At 42.7% G+C, this 27741-nt stretch overlaps 1 protein-coding gene across 1 annotated transcript; it reads left to right on the top strand.

Annotated features, from left to right (window-relative positions):
• Positions 1-597: 597 nt before the first annotated feature.
• On the top strand, positions 598-24948 carry rars1 (arginyl-tRNA synthetase 1). The gene is made up of 15 exons (XM_085798239.1): positions 598-714; positions 2042-2176; positions 2271-2459; positions 3411-3519; positions 4249-4349; positions 4548-4669; positions 5784-5904; positions 8085-8214; positions 8342-8446; positions 8945-9123; positions 11019-11128; positions 13738-13843; positions 18151-18323; positions 21738-21985; positions 24655-24948. The coding sequence occupies exons 1-15, from the start codon at positions 670-672 to the stop codon at positions 24762-24764; spliced, it is 1983 nt and encodes a 660-aa protein (XP_085654365.1). The 5' UTR covers positions 598-669; the 3' UTR covers positions 24765-24948.
• The last annotated feature ends 2793 nt before the right edge of the window (positions 24949-27741 follow it).

The raw sequence follows: 27741 nt of genomic DNA, 5'->3' as shown, positions 1-27741 counted from the left end.
AGTGAAGACTTTTAATGAATAGTGAAATTCATTTACAAAAACCTATTAACCATCCATAACTCACAGGTAGCATAACAAACCAAAAATGATGAAGTGAGACCTCAAACCTTCAATTCCAAGAAACCTGTGTTTGTTGTAACTTCATACACACGTTACAGCATCTGCATTGTGAGAAAATAGTCATTAAAAGTAGTTTCAGAACATATTAATAGGTAAACAAACATAGGCCTACACTTTAATTAGAACCTAGTATCAAATTAGCGGTTAAGATTGTTGAAATTTATTTCAACATTTTTAGTGGTGGCCAAAGTAATCAGCTAATGCTACTGACTGATTTTATTAAAAAGAATAGAAATGATAAAATATACAATGTATATTAAAAAATCTTTGAAATGAATCATTTTTTGTCAAATAAATCATCAGTATTCCTTGTTAATTACTGAAATTAAATTTGATCTGACGCCACACGCCGCCGGCCACGCGGTGGCGCGCTGCACCCTCTGTGGTGGTTCACGCGCCAGGAGTCGAGGCGACGAGGAAGATGGCGGCGCCCGGCACCGGAACAACATGAGAAAGTTGTGAACTTCTTCCTCCGCACGCAGTTCGTTTCATCATCCACGAGATCCCACATCCAGCCAGAGAAGAGCTGCTCTCCGGTGTTTCAGAAAGATGGGAGACCCACTGAGCGACTACACCGCCCGGCTGCAGCAGCAGGTGAGCGGCCGGTTGGTGGGGAGGGGGTAACATTAGCCCCCAGGCTAAATGTGTGTGAGTTAGAGCCCCGGTCCGTCGGTGGCCGACCACCGGCCGACACAGGCATTGAAGGAACTGCCATTTAAAAATATTCCTGTTTGTTACTAAAAATATCTGCACGGCCAGACAACAAGATGAACGTTTTTCAGTTACGTTTACACCGGTCTCTAATTCGGCTGACGTGCAGTAAACCTAACGCCGCCTGCTACTGAGCTTTTTAAACTTTAGTACCTGGTTTTCATGGTTTGTGGTGAGAGGTCGCACAGCCGGCTGTCAGGGCAGTGACAGCACATCAGGGAGTAACTCTCTGTGACCACGTTTATCATCACTTAAAACGTCCTGTCTGTGCCGAAGGTACCAGAAGATGTTGTGACTATTTTTCCCCTTTGTATTTAGCACATTGCCAATAGTCATGCTGTTGAATACAACATGAATGTTAAAGGAGAAGATATTTGAAAGGAGTCTTGTACTTCTCTCTCTCTCTACTAAACAGTTTATGCTAACTAAATTATCTGATTAACATTATCAGCCACAAATAATTAGATATGTGTGTTATATTCATGTACGAGCTTGTCTTCCTACTGTAGGGTAATCATTTTCAGTCTTCCTGTTCTTATAGTAAAGCTTGGTGCCCTCCAGTGGTCTGTTTAAATTAAAGCTGCAGATATTACTTTAGGGCATCATTGATTCTGGTTTTTAGAATAAGCCATAAAACAGTTACAAGTGCAAGTCCATGTCCTTTTCTCTCCTTTCTGACCAAATTTTACCAATAGAGCTGCAAGGGTCAGATGATGAATCCATTAATAATTTAAGTACAGTAAGACATGTTTGATGACATTTGACATTTGATGCCTCATCTTCTGATTTCTTCTGTTTTACATTATAGTGGTTGAAATAGTTTTGGACAAAAACTAAATAATTGATGGTGTCAAGGGGAATTTATTATTTAACCTATTCTGACATGATTTAATCAAGAACACAAGTGAAGAAAATGTTTAAAATGTTCATCAGTTATGAATGCCATAACAAAATCTAGTTCATCCGAGTTTCAGTGACTCTTGAAACTCTTTATTGTTATTTGAAGATTTGTCTTTTAATCAGGTGCTGATAATGAGACGACTGTTTTGGTTTCGTTTTGATTTACTTTGACCAGTGAAATCTTATGACTTAACAACCTATGATCAGATTTGTCTTGCAGATTAAATGTTATTGATTGTCAAACTCTGTTCAAACAATAGAAGTATTTTAGCCTTTTGTTTTATTTATTTATCATATTTATTTGTTTCAGGAGCGGGAGATCCAGAGTCTCTCTGCAGAGATTGAGAGTCTAAAGAACCCACAGAGCATGAGTCCATCTTCACGTCTGGACGAGCTGCGGGAGGAAAACATCAAGCTGAAATACCGCCTCAACATCCTAAAGCGGGTGCGTCACACGGCGGCTTGCTGGTTCCAAAGTATAGACAAGATAAGGATGTATTTCTCAACTCTGCTTCCTCCTCCTGTGTCATTGTTCACAGGGTCTACAGGAGGATCAGACGTTCTGCAGTAAGGCCATGATCAACATCAACCAGCAGCTTCAGGAGGTTTTCGGGGAGGCCATCCGGGCTTCCTGCCCCGAACTGGACAACCCTCCACTGGCCGTCACGCCCAACCAGCAGGCCAAGTTTGGAGACTACCAGTGCAACAGTGCTATGGCCATGGCCCAGGTGAGACTGCAACCTCACATCAGACTCTTAAATCGTTCTAAAACCACAGTGTTAAAGGGGAACTATGCAAGTCTTGTCTTCTGTCCTTATATGTTTTGTGTTTCATGTCGGCTATATTGTAAATGAGGTTACTCCTCAATATATCTCTGAGTTTTTAAATAAAGCTTATGAGATTAAATGAAATTAGTTTTCAAGAAGCCCATGAGAAAGCAATCCATGGAGCGGTGGATAACGTTATATATCCTCCACGCGTTACAATGTGTGTATGTGTAAAAAATGTAGCATAGCTAAGGTAAAAATCTTTCAAAGTTCTCTTTAAATGAGCGTTTCAACAACTCTACAGACACTGATATTGTTTAATTTAATTACTTTTCAGACTTTGATTTGTTGTAGTGATGCAGCAGTGGTGTGTTTGTTGTTCTTGGGGTTAAACCAGCACTAAGTAACTTTTCAACCTTCATAAAATATTTTCATAACTTTTGTGATGATACATCGACTTACAACAAGTTGAATGACACCTCTGTCGTGGTCTGAGGGGGTCTGTATCTCTTTCTCTGGCACTAAGCAGCTTTGAGGAGCATGGTAGGAACCCTGCTCTCACTTTACTTTCACTTTCACTTTTGCGAGTCACAACAAGGAGGGAACAGGCAAAACGGCACTTTAGCAATGGATTATGTTTGTGTTTTCACTTTGAAATGATCCACTGGAAACAGAAACTTAGTTTTGATGTCTTCTGTTAATTTTAATGCAGGATATTTACAGGGCTTCACGCTAGTGTTCATGGGAAATGGAGTCTTCCTTCAGGCAAAACACTACCGCTTTGGTCCACAGGCACCGCCAAACTCAACCAAAACTGAAAGTTCTTTAGTACTGCTTTAAAAGTGAGACACTGACTTGTTTTGTATCAGTTCATTCAAAACATTTTAAGTCTTTGACTCTTTGGTGCTGCAGATGCTGAAGGCAAAGGGAATCAAAGTCAACCCGAGGGAGATCGCAGAGAAGATCATTCAGAACCTTCCAGACAACGAACTTGTCCAGAAAACTGAAATTGCGGGACCAGGTAGAGAAAATTGAAATAGAAAATCTGACAGTTATTTCTTTATAAGAGAGTCTTTTCGACCATGCTCTGTCCTTTTATTATTTCATGCATGAATATCTTTAGTTTAAGAAGTAGGTCAAAGACTTATTTGTGTGAATTTATTCACTAAACAACCATGTAATAATCACAATGTTCAGGGTTAGGGTTAGTACGAAAAATACTCCATCCATTGAAACATTTTAAAACATGAGCTTTTATTTATATTCCATGATGTTAATAGATTGTAAAATAATACATCATATTTTCAACACATTTTTAAAATGAAAAAAGCTCCAAAGATGTTGTGTATTAGTTTTTATAGTTTTATAGTGTATTACACACAAGCTGAAAATTATTTTAAGCTACCATCAGTTTTATTCAACAATATGACTTGATTTTCATTCAAAATATTGATTCATGAAAATGATAAATACATTTGTTTCTCTCTTTTATAGTCCACATGCAGAAATTTTGGAAACATTTTTGAAATTGAAATTTAACAGCTCAGAAAAATTGCACGGCTTCATAAATGATTCTGTATTTTCTGTATCATCTATCTACTAGATAAGCAGTAAAATAAATAAATACAATTGTTCATACCAGAAACACTCTGTCAGTTTAATTTTGGCTCCTTAGCAGATGTGTTTAATAACAGAGCTTTGGCTGCAGCATCTCTAGCGCCCTCCTCTGACATTGTTTTTGCATCTTCAGGATTCATCAACATCCACCTGAAGAGGACGTTTGTGTCCAAACTGTTGAGTAACCTGCTGGTCAACGGCGTTCAGCCTCCACCGCTGCCCTCCAAGAAGAAGGTCGGTCACACCCTCGGAGAGATTCACCTGTTCATGCATCAAGTGTATTTAAAATTAAAGATAAACTGGTAAAACTAAGGTAGAGGATGAAGAAGAGCTGCAGAACAGTGATATTGTAGATATTTATCAGAATTAAAAACTTAGTTGTGTTGTTGTTAAAAGCAGTTACCTATGTGTATGTTATGATCTGCTGCTCAGGTGGTGGTGGATTTCTCCTCCCCAAACATTGCCAAAGAGATGCACGTGGGTCACCTGCGCTCCACCATCATCGGCGACAGCATGTGTCGACTGTTCGAGTTCCTCGGCTACGACGTTCTCAGGTCAGTGCGGACGCTGTTCACATGAAATGAATGTGTGAGGTCGCTAACTGTACAGCAGCATTCAATGCAGAGCAGAGCTGTTTGGATGCTAATGTGATGTAGTTGACATTAAAATGAATTTTGAAAAGTAACTGAGCGCGACGAGATTTGAGGATGATATTGTGCTCTATGCATGTTCACACTTGCAACACTTGTAACAAAATATTGGTGCATTTATCATGCTGAGATGTAGCAACCGTGCAGATCCACTTTATTGTTGATTGAAGTGTGACCTTTAATTCATCGTGGATCAGGACCTGTTCAGACCTGATATTAATGTCAGGTCTGAAGATCAGGTGCAAACACACACAAGATGCATTCAGGACGCATTTAAGAACCGATTTGGCCACATTCCTTGAGCAGTGTAAATGCAAATCCATCCTGGACCGCCTATGAAAGTGATGTCCTCTAAAGGACCGCCCACCCTGCTGAAGGACCGCCCCTCTACTGACGTTTTCTGCCACAGTCTAATTAGTCCCAGTGCAGTTTCATTATCTGCTGGATTCATTCATTCATTCATTCATTCATTCATTCATTCATTCATTCATTCATTCATACATACTATCCCCTAATAACTCACACAAGCATATTAACAACAGGCCCATCTGTCTGGCTAAAAACAATTCCTGACATGTTTATGTGTATATAAAGTAGGAAGACAGTGGCCAGTGGAGACACATTTTAAAGCAGGTGTGAATAAATAGATAGATACTTTATTTGTCTGTTCGGAATAAAAAACAGAAATTCGTCTTTTAAAACGGCTCCATGAGGCATTAAAAACACAATTAAAATCCACACCCAGGCATTTAAAAACACTCTTTAAACACATTAGTGCTATTTAGAGCAGCTATTGCAGAGGGGATGAAAGGGAATGATTTCATGCAGCATGAAGGAGTTGGTGCAGGGGGTGGGAGGGGTCCTCAGTGATCAGGGTGGCTTTCCTCATCACTGAGTCTGTACAGAGCGTATGTACTCAGAGCAAAGAAATCAGAGCACAAAGCCAACAGCTTGTGTAAAGTCCTGAGTAAAACAAGCCTGTGGTGTTTCCTCAGTAATTTTGTATTTACATTTGCAGGTTGAACCATGTGGGAGACTGGGGCACCCAGTTCGGGATGCTGATCGCCCACCTGCAGGATAAATTCCCAGACTACCTGACGGTGTCCCCGCCCATCAGCGACCTGCAGGCCTTCTACAAAGTCAGTTGATGCTTCGTCTGTGTCTCTGCTTTCCACTTGCTGTGTCTGAATCTGCCGGAAAGGTTTGATAAATATCTGAAATGACACATAACAAAAGACTCGAGTTAGCGGGTTAAATACCAATCAGCTGCGTGTGTCAACTCGGCTAGAGGCAGTTATTTTCTGCTGGTTATCAAAGTAAATAACAGAGCGGTGGAGGGACAACAGAGACAGTTCCGAGAATGGCAAAAAGTAATTGGGCAAAGTGACATAATGATTGCAAATGAAAACTTGCCAGTGGGTAAACACGGAGTAAAAGGCCAGCGAAATTGTTCAGTAAAATGGTACCGTCAGCTCCACTGTACCATTTTGGAAATCGGCTTTTGTTATTAGAAATTTTGTCCAGGAGATTTTTTATTTGTTTAAATCTGAAAGTCTAAACAGTCTGCCTTCTCACACTCGCACTCTGTGCTTGTTGTGTTATGTCAGCAGAATGAGCTGTTTGGTTAAAACAACAGAAGAATAAACCAGGAGTTTGATTTATCCTGCAGAAAAGCACAGATACATTAATCTCCTTTTGTAGAGAAAATGCTCTTGTCTTTGGATGCAGAGCAGCTGCAGGTCTGTGATTGGTCCAAAAAAAATTCACCTGTAAATAAAAAAGAATTGATGTAACAGAATAAAAACTGCAAATTGCACTTTACTAAAAGCGAAAAAGCTTGGATCAGTTATATTAACGCACATTTACAATTGCTACATGACATCATCTACAAGTCTAGTCCTAAAGTATTTAGACAGTCAGACATTATCTGTTCTCCAGACTCTGAGCTTCAGCACATTTTGGTTTGAAATACTGTAAATAAATAGATATTACATTGACACGCCCCGGTGGCTCAGCTGGTGGAGCACGTACCGTCTCCGCTCAGTTCAGACTGCAGCAGCTCAGCGCCCCCTAAAATATGTTACAGCCTCATGAACACAAACCAAGGCTAAAATGAGTTTCTAGTATCATAATCTTTTACTTTAAATGTGACTTAAAGAAGCCAGCACAAGAAATTAAAGTAAATGAAAGAAGAGGGGAAGAAGACCCCAGCTAAAAAAACAACAGAAGCCCAAACCAAGCATGGGCAACCTTTTCCACAAAGGGCTGGTGTGGCTGCAGGTTTTTCTTTCCAACAAAGCAGCAGCACACCACACTTGACTCATTTAATCAGCTGAGCTCAGTCTTCAGACAGTTGATTGGTCAAACTGTGTGCTCTTGGTTGGTCGGGACAAAAACCTGCAGCCCTTTGAGGAATAGGTTGCCCATGCCTGGCCTCAACAAACGAGATCTAAACCCTAACTGAACTAAAAGAAAAGAAAACCACAGGTGGTGACCCCCAACCCAAACTAAAGCAACAAAAAGGCAACGTAACCACCAGGAACAACACACAGAGCCTCCTGCATCAACAGGCGACACCCACAAAGGGTGTGCACCGGCAAATATGGCCACACGTAACACGTCTGAAAAACCAACTCTGTTTTTCTTTTTCTTTCTCTCACTGTGCTTTAGGGCTAAAGGCAGAGAAGTGCTCATAAAGATACCCCACTAAAGAGCCTAGAAGTCTCAGATCTTTAATTTGATCAAGGTTACATCCACATATAGAAGGAACTGTGTAGGAGACGCAGCCCCTTTAGCACACAGTGCCCAAATTGCAGTGGTTCAGCAGTAAGTGGATGGTTGCCTTCTAAGTGTTTCTGCAATGTTAGCTCATGCAAAAAACAAAAAAACCCACTGTGAGTTTCCATTTCAGACTCGAGTAAAAGCAGATGATGCAGGTGGAGATGATGACGAATGAGTTATAGATCTGTTATAGAGAAATCAGAGGATGTTTTGCCAAAATCAACAGTTTGCTACTTTAAAAAACAAAGTGGCTGCACTCAGGAAAAGTGGAAAATGTCAACGATCCGGTCGACTGAGGAGAACAAGTCTTGTGGATGAGATGAGAATCGTTTTCACCGCAAAGAAAAAGCTCTTTATGGCTGCACAGTATATAGAGCAAACTCACAGAACACTATCTGTCCTCTCCGCTGTCGTCTTCCCTCATTTCTCTCCACACCTCATTTACTTCTTACATCATCCACCATCCTGCTCCATGTCTCTCTGTTCTCTTTTCTCTTTTCCCTGCTCCCCTCTCATTTCTCTTCCTCCTCTTCATCAGGAGTCGAAGAAGCGCTTCGACGAGGACGAGGACTTCAAGAAACGAGCGTACCAGTGCGTCGTGAAGCTGCAGAGCAAAGAACCGGACTTCATCAAAGGCTGGAACCTCATCTGTGACGTGTCCAGGAGAGGTGAGTGACTCCTTATTATTGACTTATTTGTGACATTAAAGGAACAATCCACACTGAAACACACACACAGCCGTCACACACATGTCATTCTCCTTGTGTCTGTGTGTTTGTGTGTGTGTGTTTTCAGAGTTTCAGAAGGTCTATGACTGCCTGGACATCCAGATCATCGAGAGAGGAGAGTCCTTCTACCAAGACCGGATGACGCGGGTGGTGAAGGAGTTCGAGGACAAAGGTCAGTGTGCACGAGGTCTCTACTCTGTATATTAGAGATAAACTGGTGAAAGAAAGCAGACTGGTACAGAATGTGTAATGTACAACAATCAGCCATAGTCACACATGCAGATTTGATGGATTTACAGTATCGGCGTTTGAAGCTGTAGCCTGCAGTTACCTGGTGAAACCACTAGGAGGCAAAATTGTCTCATAAATGTCTCCTCAGTCATCCACACTGGTGGCTACTGTTTTTTTTTCTTCCTTCTCTTTGGGGTTGTGTAATTTCTCTTTTACTCCCAAATCTCCTTTTTCTGCACTTTCTCTGTTTTACTCATGATCTCATCCTTCTCTTCTTCCCCTCAGATTAGACTCACATTATTAGTCTCTCTCTCTTGTGACATGATTTTATCCATTTTTCTCTTTCTTCTCCTCCTGGTGCACCTTACCTCATCCATCCATCCCCTCGCTGTCTCACCATCTCCCCTCTCTCTCTCTCTGTCTCTCTCTCCATCCTCAGGCCTGATGGAGATGGACGAGGGTCGTAAGATCGTCTTCGCCCCCGGTCAGTCCATCCCCCTCACCATCGTCAAGTCGGACGGCGGCTACACCTACGACACGTCGGACCTCGCCGCCCTGCACCAGCGCCTCTTTGAGGAGAAGGCCGATGTCATCATCTACGTCACAGACAGCGGGCAGGTGGGTGGAGACAAACACACCTGCAGATCAAGAAGTAAACGAGGGGGAAAATCCAGCACATGTAGAAACAACACTTAAAGGGATAGTTCAACATTTTGGCAAATTAGCCCATTGCCATAATCCCTATAGTCATAGCAGTAGGTTCATTACCTTTATTTGTCAGTGCAAGCTATTTTTAGAACGGCGGAGCAGAGCCGTGAGCTGCTCAGAGCTACGCTATGGAGGCTAATGGGATTTCTTGGTTTCCCTCATCAAACTCATGAAATACACAATCCAACAACTCCAAAACGCTCTGGTGGACAAGTTGTGACCTGCACATTCACAGGGTGTCCGCGGGGTCTTGAAAAGTATGAAAAGGTGATAAATCAATTTTGGGAAAATTAAGACCCTTAAAAAGTATTAAAAAGTCTTTTCATGACATTATAAAGTCTTAAATTTTGAAGGAATCCGAGTAGGGAAATGGCACTCAGATGCCGCCCAAGTCGAGCTCGAGTACTCGGATATCGGCTGCAGCCCTACGAGAAACAAAATCAAACGAGCTGAGGCACATGTCATGACTGTCGTGATTGTAGTTTTTGTTTTTGGGGAGTTGAGCAATATTTCTTTTTTGATAAACTTTTCCTTTGATTTATTATCCCAGCCTATTTTGAATTCTGTTGTAAGTGGTCTACAGTCTTAATCACAAACTAAAACTGTTAAGTTAAAAGTGTCATTAATGTGAATGGTTACAGCTTGAAGCGGCGGTGAGGTATTAAAAAATATTGAGAAGGTCTTGAAAAAGTCTTAAAAAGGTATTTAAATTAACTTCAAGATTCCTGTATATACCCTGATTCACCACGTTATGAGATAATGGAACGTTACGAGACAGAGTTGTTTTCGAGGCAAATGCAGACTGCTTGCCCAAAAACTGCCCCCGACGAGAACGCGCATCAGAGGTTGTGCATGAATTTACCTCGAAAACAACTCTGTCTCATAACGTTCTGTTATTATCTAATAGCGTGGTGAATGTGCACCAGAGCGTTTTGGAGTTGTTGGATTGTGTATTTGATGAGTTTGATGAGGGAAACCAATAAACCCCATGAGCCTCCGTGGCGTAGCTCTGAGCAGCTCGCGGCTCTGCTCCGCCGTTCTAAAAATAGCTTGCACCGACAATTAAAGGTAATGAACCTACTGCTATGACTATAGGGTTTATGGCAATGGGCCAATTTGCCAAAGTGTTGAACTATCCCTTTAACTCACACTCAAAGGAAAATCTTAACATAAGGCCTTTTGTGGAACATGTCTGTATGATAAAATCAATCTCATCGTCATTTCAGACATCTTCGATCTGGGAACAGTTCAGATGATATTTTTCCGTTTAGATATGAATCCTATAAAAACTGAAGTTGGAGGCTGAAAACTTTTCAGGAGTCACCGTCTGTGTAGCAGACAGCAGGTCGGGCTTTAAAATGTTATGCGGGTTGTTATGAGGACAGACATCATCGTCCTCAGCAGATGCGAGCGGGAGGGGAGGGACTCGGCATGTGCAGACTCACTGAAACTAAAGCTGTCATCTGAGGGAACTTAATTTACCAAGAGCAGTAAATACAAGGCAACCTGTTGGGAAACGTTACCAAGGTGACTGTGTCTTAAACGCCCTGCTAAAGGACGGAGAGAAGATGAATGACGTGCGGTTCAGTGTCGGCATCTTAACGTTGATTGGATGGAGTCACACCCACAACGCCAAGGAGACGACTCTGCTTCACGTCCTCTGGCGCCACCGTGAGGTTGAAGTGGACGTGCAGGACGTTTAGACAACGCCTTGATATCCTGGATGTGTGTGTGTGTGACATGTGACATTAGATTTATGTTGTGTGTCACTCAATTTCTGTGTGTGTGTTTGTTATCTCCTTCAGGCCACACACTTTCAGGTAGTGTTTGCTGCGGCTCAGATGATTGGCTGGTACAATCCTCAGGTGACCCGGGTGGAGCATGCAGGCTTCGGAGTGGTGCTGGGGGAGGACAAGTGAGTCAAAAACATGCACACACACACACGCACACACACGCACACACATGGCTGCTGATAGATGATGTGATTCTCCAGTTCTCCACTGCCACTGCCCTCTGCCACGATCCAAACAGGCAGTGACACACGCATTTGAAGAAGCCTTTGAAATAGGACCTCTCATACTGTGTTTGAGACAACTCGGAACTCAGAGCTCCGACTTCAAGGCGTTCAAGACGCACCTCACCAGAATAACCAAAAACATGGCAGACCGGACAAACTTTGCATTAAAGGTGCTTCATTCAAGGCATTGAAACATTACAAAAGGCACAAAAACAATAAAAATATTTTGGCATTTAAAATGCATTTTAAGCAATGTTTTACCGTTGAAGGTGTGGTTCTGTGCTGGCAGATTGTTGTGTGACAAGTAGGAGGTCAGAAAAATCCGAGTACAGTTGTCTCGAACGCAGCATCAGTCATAAGCTCTGAATAAAGTTAATAGCTGATAGTTAATAAAGAGTCTTGGAAGGTGCTGAGTTTTCCTGGGCTCTTTAAGTAAGCCCTTTGCTTCCTGTCTTCATGCTAAGTGAAGCTAACTGCCTGTTAAGATGGTGGTGATGTTAAGATGAGGAAGAGTTAAATACAGTTGCCATGTGTAAACACTGTTGAGGACTGCGGCCACGTAGACTAATAACAGTTTAACGCGGCTCCAAATCACCGTCATCAGAGCTGCAGAACGAAACGAGCAGCTCCTCCGGAGACCCCACCTCCACCTCCACCACACTGTAATCATCTGAACGTCCTTCAGCGCGTCTTTATCACCTCTGCTTCATGTTTTTATCACATTTATTATCAAACATAAAAACCAGAACTTTTTACTGCATCGGCAAATAAAAGAGGGGGGAAAAATATACAGCCGCCGCCACCGCTCCGCAAACAGAGGAGCCGGCGTTTGAGCGACCGCGAGCTCAGAGCTGTTATTACTCAGCGTGTGAGTAGAGGAGGGGAGCGGGAGGCTCTGCAGGGCTGTGGGTGGACAACGGTAATTAAAAGTTCAACAACAACAAGGAGGCTGGATCGAGTTTGAGGAACGCTCTCAGACCTGAAGATAAAGTTTCTAATCAGCAGAGGTGAACAGAGTCCACAGTCACAGCACAGACGCTCCTGGTCAAACACCACTCAATACAGAGAGAAGGTGCTCAGTCATGGTTTCGCTGAAGTGCTTGAATTTGGAAATACTGACTGCAGAAGCTGTGCAAAGTGATACAGAGACTGTAGACATGGAATAAAAACACAACTAAATCAATAAAAAGGAGTCAAGGTTTTCACATCTCTTTCTTTGAGGCTGTGTGAAGAAGTAAATTACTAAATTACTTACTACAACTAAATTAATCTTTTCTGTTTAAACCTTCAAACATGGACTAAAGATCAGTGTGTTGACGCTTCATCTTCATTTTTCTTCCTCTCTTCCTTTCTTTCCCTGCTCTCCCACTTCATCCTTATCCCTCATATTCCAACTCTATTTCTTATCCCGTCTTTGTTTTACCTTCCTTTTACTTTCCTTCCTCCTCCACCTTTTTCTGCTCATCTTACTCCTTTTCCTTAATATCACTCTTCTTCCTCCTATCCTGCTTTCATCCCTCTCCCTCGCATACTCCTCCCTGCCTCTTTCTTATCCTATCATTCCTCCATTTCCTCCCTCTTCTACTTTACCTCTTCCTCTGTCTTCACCCTCTCTTCTTCCCCTTCCTTTCTTCTCCTCTTCCTTATTTTGCTCAACCTAACAAAAAGCCAGAAAAGTGAGCACCGCTTGCTTTGAACCGATGAGTTTTGTGTTTTTTTTTTTATACCATGATATTAAAGTTTTTCTTCGGGGACATTTTATTTTGTTTTATCGCCATAATCTTAGTCTAGTTCTTGTACCTGCAGCTCTCCCACTGTGTGTTATTTATTTCCTCTTATAGCCAGCGGTGATTACTGTGTGGATGATACGAGAACACGCTCTATAATTTGAACACTTATCTGTTGCACTGTTTTTTTTTTTCCCCCTTAATCAATCGTCCAGGGAAGAGGAGCTGGGGCCAAGGCTGTGAGGGAAAGGCTGGATGTCGGTGTCGGTGGTGGGGAGGTTGATGTTACGCATCGCAGAGGCCATAACTAAGTGCTGCTAAACGCCCAACTGTAACCCGAGGGGGGCGTAAATTGGCCCCGCAATGTCTGCGCTACACCAAACTCCATTAGAAATTTATCATGCTGCTCTCATAATTGCTCAACCAGACAGTAAGAGCTTAGCTGCGAGTAAACAGGAACAAAATGGGTGGAGGGAGGGTGGGAGGGGTGGGGGTTATTAAATTTGTGGCTCATGTTCTGCTTGTAATGCTCATCTGATTTGCTTGATTGTACAAAATGTTTCACCCCGCGGCGCTGATGAGTGGAAATAATCTAATAGTTTGTCGCCAACGGAAACATCAAACATCCTCGTACCTGCAGGAACGTTCTGGTCGTGTCGAGTCTTTGGCTTCTCAAACCGAAACTCACTCAGATCCATCCCCTAATCGTCCCTTGCGTGTGCCCCATAAGGAGTTCACCAGGAAGCAGCTTTGCTCACGCTGAACTTCTTCTTGTTTCAGGAAGAAGTTTAAGACCCGGTCTGGAGACACGGTGAGGCTGATGGACCTGCTGGAGGAGGGACTGAAGAGGTCCATGGACAAGCTGAAGGACAAGGAGAGAGACAAGGTGAGAGAGTCTGAGTCCGAATTATCACTGAGATGATGAGATGTCGATGTCGAGCATAATTTTATTTAGAGATGGGACACCTGGAACCAGCTGTTGGCTTTTGCTTTTGAACGTGTTTTCTCCTGCTGTCAGACAGATGTGCTTTCTGGTGATGTCACCAGATGGGAATTTGGTAGAACAACTGAGAAAAGTAAAGTTCAGCTCAGATCTTTTCTGCCAATTTATTATCTGTCAAAACACCAATCAGTTAATGAACTAATTGCTTCAGTACTTATCGTAACATCAGCATTTCCCTCTTTAAACTGTTTCCCTCTAACTCTGGGTTATAGACTGAAAACAGTCTCAACTGTTTTTACTGGAACTAATGAAGAAATTGTTCCTACAAAAACTCATTAATTTGTGTTGTCTAGATTATTCACAGTGTAAAACATCTTGACCACATATTGCGTAGTCCTTCCTGCTCCCTAGGATGAATCCTTCAGCCCCATGCAATCGTGTCCTTGACTCTTCTTCATGCCCCAATAACAGAACATAATCAAAAGGAAAGCAAAGACACCAAAACAAGGTCTGCCCAGCTCAGGCAGTCGGTGCCGTGTGGCTGTGGTGATTGAAGTGTTTTCTTCTGGCCTTAGACCCACAGAGCTGCACACGACACTGAGGAAGATTTAAATTGGGAGAAATGAACTTATGTTTTAGTTCTTCTTGCAGAAGTTGTTAGAGGGCAAAACAACAAAGAAACGCCAAAGTCAAACACAACGGCAGCACCTCAGGGGTTCTGCTGTTTTGTATTAAGCTTTTCTTTTAATGCTTTACATGGCTGCGCTGAATATTTAACTTGAAACCCTCATGAAAGCAGTTGGGGCTCTTTTTATTTATGTCCAGCTTGCCGCTGTTTCATTTTTAATCATCTGCTTTATTTCTCTAATTTCTCCTCAGAAAAATTGCTAAGGCTTTATGGCAGAAACCCTCCTCCACCACAGTCTGCTCCAATCATTTTTGGCAGAATCCTGCACAATATTTTAGCTTGTATTTGAATCATTTTATATCAATATTTCGTGGCCAATGTTTAATCTTTGATAAGCAGCCATTTAGTCCAGTGAGCAGCTCATTATTTCCGCTTTGCGCCCGGCTTTCGATTCACCCTGACAAGGCTTATTTTACAGTAATGACCGTCTCACTCTACAGTAGCCATTAAATCTCCCCGCTCTCATCCTGCGCGAGGCGAGCCAAGCTTCAGGCCTCTCTGATCACGTCCACAGAGGACCTGGACTGAAATGGGAAGCGTCGCCATCAGACTTTGTTCTCTTCATCTGCCGAGCTCTAAGGACAGCCCGCTTTTATTTGTCTTCCTACCCTCCATCTTTTCATCATGCGCCTCTTTGCTTTCCATATTGTGTTTGGGCACAAACCTCCTTTATGTTTGCTGCCGCGCTGTGTAAAGTCAGCCTCAATGTGGCGCACAATCTGATGTCGTCAGCTTTTCCTGCTCATGTTTCCAAGTTTCTGATGCAGATTGTTAATGGTGAAGATGACATGAGGCAGTTTGAGTAAACGGTATGTTGTCATGTTCTCCTGCTCAGTGATGAGATGAAGCGAAATAGAAGTTACCTGGTTGAAAAGCATTTCTTCAAACCCGTCACAATCAAATGCAGTTTAGGGTAATAAAGTCATTAAAATGGCAGACTGCTTGCATAGAAAACAACAACATACAGTATATGCCAACTGTGTGATTGGAACTTGATCAAATCTATTTAGCAATCTAATTTTTGCTAATTAGCACCAGACACAAAGTAAATGGTAGCAGTTTTCATGCAAATCGCTAGAGGAAAAGTCGGGGCATCACCAGATCCAGATGAATGTCTGAACCATTTGTGTTGATGATGGTCTGTCCTCAGTGTGTTTGGATGTTTCAGTCAGGATCAAAAGTGGTCGACCTGTATCACGACAAAGAGTCTGTGGAGTTGGCGGCGTGAGTCGAATGTTTTGTCGCTGAACCATTTAATCTGAAATTCCTTTGAGTCTTCTATTTTCCACGATGTTTAGCTAATGAAATCATCTTTCACCAACTTTTTGCATCGTGTGTGTGTGAGAGTGCGACTTCACCACAGTCACATCGTTCCCTCTGTGGCTTCTCTTCACCCAGGAATCCTTTTGATGTGTCATGTTTTCTTGCCTCGCTCTCACAAATAACACAAACTCCTGCTCTCTGTCATTGGCTTGTGTGCACCGTGTTTGAATGAAAGAAGTGTGTGAAAGTGTGTGTGTGTTGTTTAGGAATGGGAAGTGTTATATTTTTTTCACCTCCTGACCTGATTTGTTCCACCTACTCTGCAGATCCAACCTAGAAAATATCTGTTCTCAAGCCCCTTTCCTTCCATCCCAAGGCCATCATTAGCTGCTGTTTTCTCCTCACTTAACACACCATCACTCTGACTCCTCTGTTAATTTGCCTGCATGTGTTTGCACCTTCGGAGGCTGAGGTGTTTGCATGAGAAATTAAACTTCCAGGGGGATAAAAACGAGTTTAAAAAAACAAAACAACAGACGGAACTTGACCTGGTTAGGTATTATCTGGAGCGCTCGGCATAGTGTAAACACCCAGTGACTTCCTGTTGAACTGCAGTGATTTTAATGCTGAGAAGGTTGTGAGAAAGCGATGCCAGCACAGTTTCCCCTGCAGGCCCCTCTGACCTGGCACTTTGCTCTCTGCCTGGGTCGGTGCCCACGTCTACCATCTGCTAACCCTGCCTCATTAAAACAAACCCCGGCCCTGGCCTCTCTGACCCTCAGTCTCCAGTGCTAACGCTGCTGCTGTTAAGATTTGTTTCCTCCAGTTGTGCTGTTTTCTTCTTCTTCCTCTTCTTCCTCTCCTCCACAAGCCTCCAGTCTATTATACTTTTCTTTTATATGAACTTTTCTTTTCTGTACTTTTCTTTTATATCCTGTTTTGTTCCGTCTCTTCCTGCCTCGTCCTGTCGTGTCACACTGCATCTCCACCTCTCAGATCCTGTCCTCATGTCCTCTATGTCCCGACATGTTGGGCAGTAATTAGATGATTGATGAGTCAGCTGAGCATCAGCAGTGTTCAGCCACAACTTTGTTTTAGATATTTATCAGATTAAACTGACTCACAGTCTCTGGTGTGTAAGTCTTTTGGGGTTTTGGGTTGTTGATTTGACAAAGCACATTAGTTTTTCTAATGCAAATTGTGAAGCAAAGACAGCACAGAATTATTAAAAATGACTAAAATTATCATTTAATTACCAAAAATGTCATCAGATTATTGATCCTTTGATCAGTTAGTCAACTGATAGTTTTAGCTCTAAATTGTTTTTTTTTTCTGTCATGTCAAATAAAAAACGATTAACAAAGAGAAATAGATGGGGCTGCGTTTAGCTCACTGGGTAGAGCTGCCGCCCCATGTTGAGGCTCAGTCCTCGGTGCAGGCGGCCCCGGTTCGGGTCCCACGTCGGACGGCCCTTTCTTGCGTGTCATTCCCCCACTCTCTACCTCCCCATTTCCTGTCTCTCTCTCGACTGCACTATCGATTAAAGGCAATAAAAGCCCAAAAAATATACTTTAAAAAAAACAAAGAGAAATAGATGGCAAATTGCAGCCTGAGCTTCAACCAGCACTGATTCAGTCATGATTAGAGTCGTCCCCAAACTGTTTGAGTCATGAGAAACACTTTACATTAACACCACTTCACATGTATTTACATCGGCTTACTTTACAGTGTAAATAAAACCAGTTGTTAAATGTGTATGAATAATCCAACTTTAAGTATCACCTGGTGGTTTTAGGCTTTTCATGGGGTTTGTTGTCCTTAAGAAAGTAATAAATGGTTCTGTTATATTTTATTTTGTTACACTTTGATTTATTCCATGTCATACTTGTATAGGGATGTTGTGTCACATCACTTCCTCTCACTCCAGCTCTGCTCGATGGAAGTCTTTTTGTTTTCCAATCCAATCCCTATCATTAAATCTTCTGTATAATCCTCCTCTTACTCCGTTGGCTGCCTGTGGTGTCAGATGTGTCACATGCAGATTCAAAGGAAGGCTACGACTTAATAAGTCAATTTAATCTTTTTGCCTAAGGTTAGAAAATTTGATTCATTATTTCGATTAAATTCAACTTAGTGGTTTTTACTGATAGACGCATGAGCAGAATAAGTGCCTGCAGTAATTGCGAGCTGAGTCAAGCTGCACTTAGTAGCGACCTTAAAGAGTTTTTGAGGGGAAGTGTTGATGGGAGCGATTGTTGCCTCCACACCTGTCATCAGTGTATCTGCTGTGTCTCTGCAGGTCTTGACTCCAGAGGAGCTGGTTAAAGCCCAGAGGTCGGTCGCCTTTGGCTGCATCAAATACGCCGACCTCTGCCACAACCGGATCAACGACTACGTCTTCTCTTTCGACAAGATGCTGGACGACCGGGGCAACACAGCAGCGTACCTCCTCTACGCCCTCACTCGCATCAGGTGAGGATCTGACTGTGTGTACTTTATAAGCAGTAGTCGAGTTGAGGGGGGATGGGGGGCGATGGCATCCCCCCTGAAATAAAAACGATCAAAATCATCCCCCCTGTAAAAATGCCATCCCCCCTCTCCATCCCCTTTTTACATTAAATGTTGGACATAACTATAATTATATTCAGGCTGTCGCCTGGCCTGGGCATTCCCGGCTCTAGCCCCGAACATTTCTTATGTATCCCAGGTCCAGGATGTTTTCTCAGACGGAGTTAAACAGAAGAGCACATTAACTGAGAAGGTAGTTTTGTAATTTCCCGGTCACAGTGAATGCAACACAGGCACGACGCCACGACCAATCAGAGAGAAGTGTTGTAGAAGCGAGAATCCTCCTCCGTGTTTTATTGGTTAACAGCCAGGTAACCAAGGTGACAATCTGAACTCTAGCGATAGATAGCGTTCCGAGCGGTTCCGAATCAAGGAAAAGGGGAGAAGTTTCTGCAATCGTGGTGACTCGCGTCAGCAGGGGCAGACCGCCGGTGGGTCAGTGGACTGGACCGGTCCAGCGTGGTGCTGCAAGTGACCCGCTGACGTTAGTGTGTTTACATTTTTCTAACGTCTATGAGCGCGAGGAGTGACTATTCTCAGTCAGAGTTTTGTTTTTGCTCTCCAGCCAGAGCTCCACACTAGACCAGTTCTGAGTTCACTTTCATACACTTAGCCATTCTTGTCATTACAATGAAAGGAACCTTAGTCAGTAGGCCTACTAGATGGGCTTTTTTAAATGTTTTATCTGAAGCAATGTTGTCTTTTCCCTTTATTTTCTCCTCAGAGTACACCAGAATGCCTTATTTATGTGTTAAAAATCACAATTTTTTTCTGGGGGAGTGCCCCCAGACCCCCCTAGATGGCAAATCAATTAAAGCCCAGCTGAGTTGGTACTAGTGGAGAAGCTCCATAATAATAATAAATTATATAATATAATTTACATGAATTACACTACCCCCCCCCCCCCCCCTTTTTTTAATAAGGTGAAAAAAATTGACCATCCCCCCTGAATTTTTTTTACAACTCGACTACTGTTTATAAGGTACTCACTGCTAAATGCTTGGACTCCTGGATGCCTTCAGCACTGCTTTAATTCACGTAAGACACAGAGTCAACAAGGTGCTGGAAACATTCCTCAGAGGTTTGTCCATACTGACAAGACAGTGTCACAAACAGTTGTTGCTAATTTGTTGCCTGCACACCCAATACAATACAATAAAACCTTATTGTCCACCATCGTGGAAAATTGTCAATTGTCAACACCAAATCTCCCATTCAGCTACATCCCAAAGTTCAAAGCTCTACTGGACAGAGATCTGGTGAACTTACTGTAACGTTGAAGAAACCAGTTCGAGATGATGTTTTGTGAATCGGTGCATTGTCCTGCTGGAAGTAGGCCATCAGAAGATGGTGCACTGTGCTCATGATGGGATGGACATGGTCAGCAACAATACTCAGGAAGGCTTTGACTTTTAAACAATGCTCAGTTGGTACAGTGAAAATGCCCACCACACCATTACACCACCAGCAGCCTGAACTGTCGATACAGGCAGGATGGATCCATGCTGTAAGGCTGTTTATTCAATTCTGACCCGACCATCCACATGTTGCAGCATAAATTGAGACTCATCAGACCGGCAATGTTTTCCTTCCTCGATTGTCTAGATCTGGTGCCTGTGTGAGCTGTCGCCTCAGTTTTCTGTTGTTAGCTGCAACGAGTGGCACCTGGATCTGCTTCAAGGTTTCACTTGCTGTGCGATCAGAGATGTTCTTCTGCAGACCTTCACTCTTCTCTGTAAAAACCCTAGAGATTGTTTTGCGTGAAAATACCAGTAGATCATCAGTTTGTGAAACACTCCACCAAGTCACTCCATGTTCACAATCACTGCTGATGCTCAGTTTGAAGATTGTCTTGACCATGTCTTCAGGCTTAAATCCACGTTCAGCATCGTTAGTGAAGACATTGACGTTTAGTATGACCAGAGTTCCTCAGACACATTCATCCATCAGAGCGCCTCCCACCAGCAGCAGGTCTCTTCCATTACCCGTATCAGATCGGCCTCTCTGGCTCTTGCAGGAGGTTGCGGTGCAGGATTAGTCTTTGGGGGTATTTTCACCCAATATCTCCTCCCCCTTCGTCCCCTGTATCGAGTGAGCATCTCCTGGCTGCAATGAGCGGCACTGATCTCCCCCGTCCTCTTAGACTTGGGGGTTGGGGGGTTGGCAGTGTGCCCGGCAAAGATTGATCTTCCCAATTTTCAGTAAGGGGTGAGGAGGAGGGGAGGATGGAGGGATGGAGGGATGGAGGGATGGAGGGATGGAGGGATGGAGGGATGGAGGGAGGGCGAGAGCAAGAGCGGTCTTGCCTGAGAAGACTGGATGTTCCTGCACTCAGTCAATAGAGCACTCACTGATGGCAGCGGCCCCCATCACTGTGGGTGTTCAAGTGTCAGAAAGGACAAGAAGAAGTCTGAAACAGAGACTTTCCTCAGAGGTGGTTGTGGTGGTTCAATTGTTCCTCCCTAACAGAAAAATGAGGAAAGATTAGCAGCCACTTGTGGCCAAATGTTCGGAGGCTGCGCTAAAACTTGTCGCAGTGATTTCAGTTAATGGGAGAAATGATCAGATTAAGTGTTCAGCAAATAGAGAAAAAAGGTTAATGATTTAATTCAGAGTTTCATTATTTTCTCATTTTTCCTTAAATTCAGAGTTGAGAACTGTGCAAAGTGAAGAAAAGTTCTAGCTAATGTTCTAAAACAGTTTCCAGAGGAGTTTTATTTAAAGAATGGCTTCCTTAAACTTATCTAAATATCACATTTTAATCCGTTTTTCAACATGGCCAAGTGCAATGTTCAAATCACTAGAGCTACAATGTATGAAGTGAAAATGTGTTAAGTGTCATGTTGTTATAGAGATTCTCTGGTGGACAATAAATCATATTCTCAAGATTTAAAGAGACATCTTGGATTGGTACAAGACCCAACAAAGAAATCACATCAATATAATACACAATATACAATATAATTACAATTCTTGGGCTTTTCACTTTGACAAAAGTGATATTTATATCAACATTGTTATCAGTGTCTGTTTTATAATAACCTGCTAAAACAAAAAACATTTCCCAGAGGCTCAGATTACTTGGACATTACTTGTTTTGGTTCAGTTCAGAACCCAAAGACATTAAATGAACATTAAGGTCAAGGAAGAATTAGTCATACCAACTACAACTATTTCATATCCACTTGCAGCTCATTGTCAGCGTCTCTGTGTTTAATATGCTGTGAACATCTGCAGTGGTTCAGTAACAGAGACTCTGAGCTGAGAAGCAGCTGTGACTCAGTCCCACTTATTTCTCTCTCTAATGATTTCCCGCAGGTCCATATCCCGACTGGCGAACATCGACGAGGCCACGCTGAGGAAAGCGGCCGAGACCACGGAGGTCGTTCTGGACCACGAGAAGGAGTGGAAGCTGGGGAAGTGCATCCTGCGCTTCCCCGAGATTCTGCAGAAGATCCTGGACGACCTGCTGCTCCACACGCTCTGCGACTACCTCTACGAGCTCGCCACCACCTTCACCGAGTTCTACGACAGCTGCTACTGCGTGGAGAAGGACAGAAAGACAGGTAACGACATCCAGAGGATTACGGGTAGATCGTATCTTCACCACAATTCAGGTCAGAGATCAGGAACGGATAAAGATTCAAGAAGTGCATTGCCATCTGTTTATGTACAGATTTTCAGTTTGCACATGAATAACTGACTTTAACATCAATCATGCTTCCAGTGAGGAGACAAAAACGTCAGATCAGCCAAATATCCTCTGGACTGGGCTTGTGAGCTACTGGTGATTGTGCTGATTATAATTGATCACTCAAATCTGCCTCTGAGCTTCACCAACTCTTGTATTCAGTGATGGATTAAAATGTGCAGCAGTTCACACTGACTGTAGCCCACCAGCTGACAACGTGTCACAATTGGAAGGTGGTCTGGCCTCGCTAGGATGACTGATTTGATTAAGATTCACCTCTGTGGACCGGTCTTTCAGGAGTTTTCAGCTCCTGACCTTACTGAGAGGATATTACATCACCGTTTTACTGCCAGATAATTAGAAAAATCCTCAACTGTTGACAGCAGAGTGGAGAATCATCTTCAGCAACACTTTGGCTTTTGGAAAAGAGATGTCATTAATGGATTTTGTACATAATTTTTCCTTGTGTCTATAGAAACAAACAGTTTTGAGTGAAATCGAGGTCAGAGGTCCAGAGAGCAGCAGGAGGGAGTCAGACAGTCGACAGGAAGTCTGGCTCTGAGAGGGTCTGCACTAAAAGCCGTCTGAGCGCCGTCAGCCCTCCACTTGTTACTGTGAGCGTTTCATCCCCGCGGTGCAGTGGAGCGCTAGCACTTCAGGCTTAGAGCTGTTTAATTATGCTAATGCTCGGTTAGCGCTGCAGCAGTAACCCCAGCTGGAGGCTATTACTTTGTCATATTTTTTTTTTAGAAAGAGTACAGTTCAGACTGATGGGAAAGTTTCCATGTGAACAAAGACGAGTTCAGAGTCACAGCCTGCGCATAATTAACGTAAACTTTTTTCTCAGCATCCTTTCTCTGCCTCACAACACAAAAGGAAAACATACTTTTGGCCACAAACATTAATACATAACTTTATTGAAAGGTGCCGTTGAGTGATGTAATAAGAAAACAGCAGGTTTCAGGTAGATATTAACCTACATCCTTAAAGGTCAGTGTATATTTGTGATTTAAGACCCAAAAACCATCTCAGTGTAGTTTTACATGTCCTCTCGGGTGTTCTAGTAACAACAGGTCGGTCTCAACCAATCAAAAGAGAGGAGGCTCTGAGCATCCCCTCTGATGATTGATCCAATAGAAACAGAGCAGATTTCAGATAAAACACTCAGAGAAACCAAATCCTGCAAGTGCTTGATGACATCACAAAGTCGCAGAATGTCTGACAGCTGGTTTAAAGGGCTCAGTCCCTGAATACAGGCTGTGTGCATTTCTCTGTAGACTGAGGCTTGGACCCTTTCACAGTATAAAATATAGAGCCTAGACCTGATCTATAATGACACTACACCTGGAAGTCTCACTTTATACTGCATGGAACCTTTAAACTAAATAATGATGTCGTGGTCATTGATTCATAACAGGTCAAAGCTGTAAGAAGTTATGAATCAAACTGTGATAAACAGTTTTAAACATAAATGTGTTTTTATCACTTCACAGCTTCTTCTCGTCACAACAGCAGCGCCCGTCGTCCTCTCGTAAACTCTGAAGCGTTGAATTGTTTGTGTAAACGCCAAACTCATCTTGCCGTCCGTCAGCGGCTGTCGAGGCTCCGGCCCCTTTAACGACTCGCCTGCTTGATGCACCCGCTGCTGCTCATTACCGACTTCATGTCTGTTGCATCTCTGCGCCGTGCAGCCACTTGTCCTCCCGGGTGGGCGGAGCTGGTTGTAGATGCAGATGTTTCGGGGTCATTGATTTTCATTTGAATCCGTGGTGTATCGACGTCCCCGCTGTGTAATGCTAGCATCATTAAACGCGACCTCTGACCTTTTCTTGTTTGTTGGTATCATTCTCTGCTTGACTACTGAGTGTTTGTTGCCACGACTCTTGTCTGCCTGTTCTTCTTCACTCTGTTTTATCCTCTCTCTTCCTCCTTCTTCTTCTCGTTCTTTTCATCCTCCTTCCTCTCTGTCTTCTCCTTTTTGTCTTCCTATCCTCCTCAGTTTTCTTCTTATCCTCCTCCTCCCTCTTCATCTTCTTCTTCCTCCGTGTGAATCAGAACAAGCTGTGTTAACATGTTGAGTCTGCTTGATTTAATCTCTGACCCCAAATACCTCAGTCCTCTTCCTTCTGGCTCTGATACATCTCACTGATATTTACCCTGATGACTCATCTGCCCAGTTCACACTTCACATTATCACTCCATCTGCTTTCTGTCGATTTAATGTGATTCATCGTTAATCTATTAGAAACCTCACAAACATGTGGGATCCTCAAGGCTCCAGATTTATATCTGCTTCTCATTTGTTGTTCTGTGAAACTGCTTCGCTTCTGTCTGTGGATCAGCAGGAATTATTTTCTCTATCAGCACGTCTGACAGTTATCTCATTCAATAATTGATTGTTCAATCTATAAAATATCACAATAAGGGGGAACAAAAAAGGTTAATGTATTCAAATTTGATTGTTTTTTGTAGAAATTATCGTTTTTCTTTTGCTGTTTTAAAGACCTAAACTCTTCACTGTTTCCTCTCTGTGTGTGTGTCCAGGTGAGGTGGTGAAGGTGAACATGTGGAGGATGCTGCTCTGTGAGGCCACAGCAGCCATTATGGCCAAAGGCTTTGAAATCCTGGGCATCAACCCTGTCCACAGGATGTGATGTCACAGCGACCACCACTGCTTCCCGGTGAAGATGAGGATGACGAACGGTTAAGATCGTCACGGCCAAAACTTTACAGGACTTTAAGATTATTCTATAAAGGTCATTGCATCCATCCTCACACTAAGCTCTTCAGTGACATCTCATGTGAAGGATCTTTTTTAATTAAAGAACCAGAACATCACCTGTGCTGCTGTCAGTCATTTCTAAACTGCTGGATTTCTCACCTGTGATACTTGAGGTTTGAGTTTCAAGCTAAGGTTTTCTTACCAAAAAATAATATGATTTAATCAGAAATGTTTACAGACTGACTCTGCAAGGATCTGTGACCCCTCTCCATCTCAGCAGGGTCAGAGTCTTCACTGCATCACTGCTGCATTTATGTAAATGTTCTCAAAGATTTAAAAAATGTATAAGACTCAGTGAACTCACTCCTTTTTCAAGGGTTGAAGGTGAAGATGCTGTAAATCTGTCCTGAATACAAAAACAGTGTAAAGGAGCTCATTTGTGAAAGTTTGATGTGGAGTTGGGCCTTCAACAGCACAGGGAAGATTATTTTTTACTTCAACTGAACTCTTTATTAGGAACAATATCTGAGTGACCTGACAAACCTGTGGTGATGTAATTCCACATAAAGCACCAGCTCTGCTTGATGATACAGCCAAGGCCATTAAATCAGTTTATTGAACCAATGCCTATTGTTCTCTGTGAGCTAAAAGAGCTTACACAAACACACTGAGGGATTCACCTGATGACCTTTTATTAATTAATTAATAATTTAGTTGATTAAATGTAAGAATGAAGTAAAATTCTCCACCATAATTCCCTAAATGAGACACTGTCAGTCTGGTAAAGTGAAACCAACAGTTTTCTATCTTGAGACGACGAGATTTAAAATATTTGTCTTTTAGCTCAAAAAAGTTTTGGAACTGTTGAGTCATTGACTAATAGTTTTAGCTCTACCCGTGTTATTGAGTTTTTTTTCTTTTAATGCTCTCACAATCAAACTGATGATTTCTAAAGTGTGTTCATGTTGTGTAACGCTGACTCAGGCAGGTGCGTCACCTGCAGCAGCTGTCGCAGTGATTTATGAGCTCTTAGCACTTCTCCAACTTCAGAGCAATAAACAGAAGAGTCTTAAAGTTGAGACAGAGCTATTTTTAGTAGGACTCCACTCTGAACCTCTCAGAACCACACACACTCTCTCTCTCTCTCTGTTTATTTAAACTTTGATTTATGCCTGTTGAGCTCAGGTTGTTTTCCATGGATCCATTTTGGACCAGGTCCAAACTCTTGGACCAGTGAAGACTTCCTCTGTTTGTTTGTTTCTGCATCAAGAAACAACACCCCCCTACCTCACACTGTGCCATCCTATTTGTTTCATCAGAATGAATAAGCAGCATGATAATGGTAATCACAATGACATGGAAAAGGCAGAACAAGAACAATAATATTAAAAGTAAAATTAAAAAAAACTCCAAGAGCTGATTAAATAAGTTAGACTTTACAGACTTATATGTGTTGGTCATGTAAAGTGAAGAGGATTAAATCAGCAGCTTTAAGTGCTCCTCCCCGGTGTCATATATACAGTCACATTTGACTCCAACTCCTTTTTAGATGACGACGATTAGAGCCTTTGCCCTAGCTGCCTTATGCGAGGGTAAATGGGATTTGTTTGCAGAAACTCAAAGTGCAAAGCAAACAAACCCATCTGATGAAGTTAATTATACATCACAGGCGCTCGCAGGCAGCCTGGAAGCCTGTAATTGTTCAGTCTGCCTATACCCATCGCACAGTTGTGTACCTCCACACCTATAAAAATTGCATGACTCCAGAAATCACCACGGGTCGTACAGTTGTTGTTGTTGTCCATCAAACATCCATACTCTCCCTCTATCTAGTCTTCTGTCATCACCTCGCACATCCCAGGACTTTATGGTCGATATCAGTACCTTTTAAGACCATACCTCCCACGGCAACCTCATCAAACATTCATCTCCTCCCTTCTCCTTGTGCTGCTGAGCTGCTGTTTACGGATGGCGCTGAAGGTGTGGTGACAGTCGCTCCAGGAGGAGGAACCTGCTCCACTAACACCTGCTGAGGCAACAGCCTCGGTGGGATGGAGGGATTTGATCGACTCGGTAGTCTCGACTGATGTTTATTCCCAGTCTTAGCCTGGATCAGAGGGTGAGGTGCTGACAGGGAGATTGGATGGATGAAGGCCTGAGAGGTTTGGAAGAGGAGGACACCAATGGACTAAAGGTTCACTAGAGACCAGAAGTGGGTCAGTTTGGATTCTGTAGGTGCAAGCTGTAACCAACATCAGTATGTTGAGTCTCTGACCCATGACTACTTGGTTCTCATGAGTTGATCCACAAAAATCAGTTTCTTTACTCTTTTTTTTTAAAAATTGGACTAAAATTTGAATTCTCTATATCTGAAAATATACTTTTTAGATACTGACTCAGGTTATGACATGCTATGTTTTTTTTTGTTTTGTTTTGTTTCTCCAGTTTCGCTTCACCATTTGTAATTCAAACCTTTGTTCTGTTCTTTTCACCTCCAACACACCTAAACACAATCAAATCTTCCAAACCTGGAGGACAGGTATCAGAAATACAACTTGTGTTTGCCATTGTTCATAAAACATATGGCCACTAGGAGGCAGAAAACTGACTTCCAGCCTTTCCTCTGTTTAGGCCCTGTGAGGCTGTTCTTCAACGTGGTCACGACACATTTGCGTCCACTCTGCTAAAACGAATGTGGCCATGTGGTCCCGATCCACTTCTAAAAGTGATGTGAGTGACTGGATCTCAAATGCATCCTGGATGCAGCTTCAGTGCATTAATGCTTGTGATCAGGTCGCCTCAGACATTAATACCAGGTCTGAACAGGTGAATCACTTCTCTGACTGCTTAAAGCAGAAGTAAGCGATCCGGTCGTTTTGGCTAACTTCTTGTCAGCCGATGGAGTTAGC

The sequence above is a fragment of the Trachurus japonicus genome, chromosome 14 (assembly GCF_045865225.1).
Source record: "Trachurus japonicus isolate A0001 chromosome 14, Traja_1.0".
Lineage (NCBI taxonomy): Eukaryota > Metazoa > Chordata > Actinopteri > Carangiformes > Carangidae > Trachurus > Trachurus japonicus.
Note: the sequence above shows the minus strand (reverse complement) of the source record. Positions and strands in the feature narration are given on the sequence as shown.

Excerpts from the sequence above, each read along its gene's own strand:
- rars1 (XM_085798239.1), top strand. The coding sequence starts at position 670 with ATGGGAGACCCACTGAGCGACTACACCGCCCGGCTGCAGCAGCAG. Across the intron at positions 715-2,041 it reads CCGCCCGGCTGCAGCAGCAG|GAGCGGGAGATCCAGAGTCT; the intron begins GTGAGCGGCCGG and ends TATTTGTTTCAG. Across the intron at positions 8,215-8,341 it reads CTGTGACGTGTCCAGGAGAG|AGTTTCAGAAGGTCTATGAC; the intron begins GTGAGTGACTCC and ends GTGTGTTTTCAG.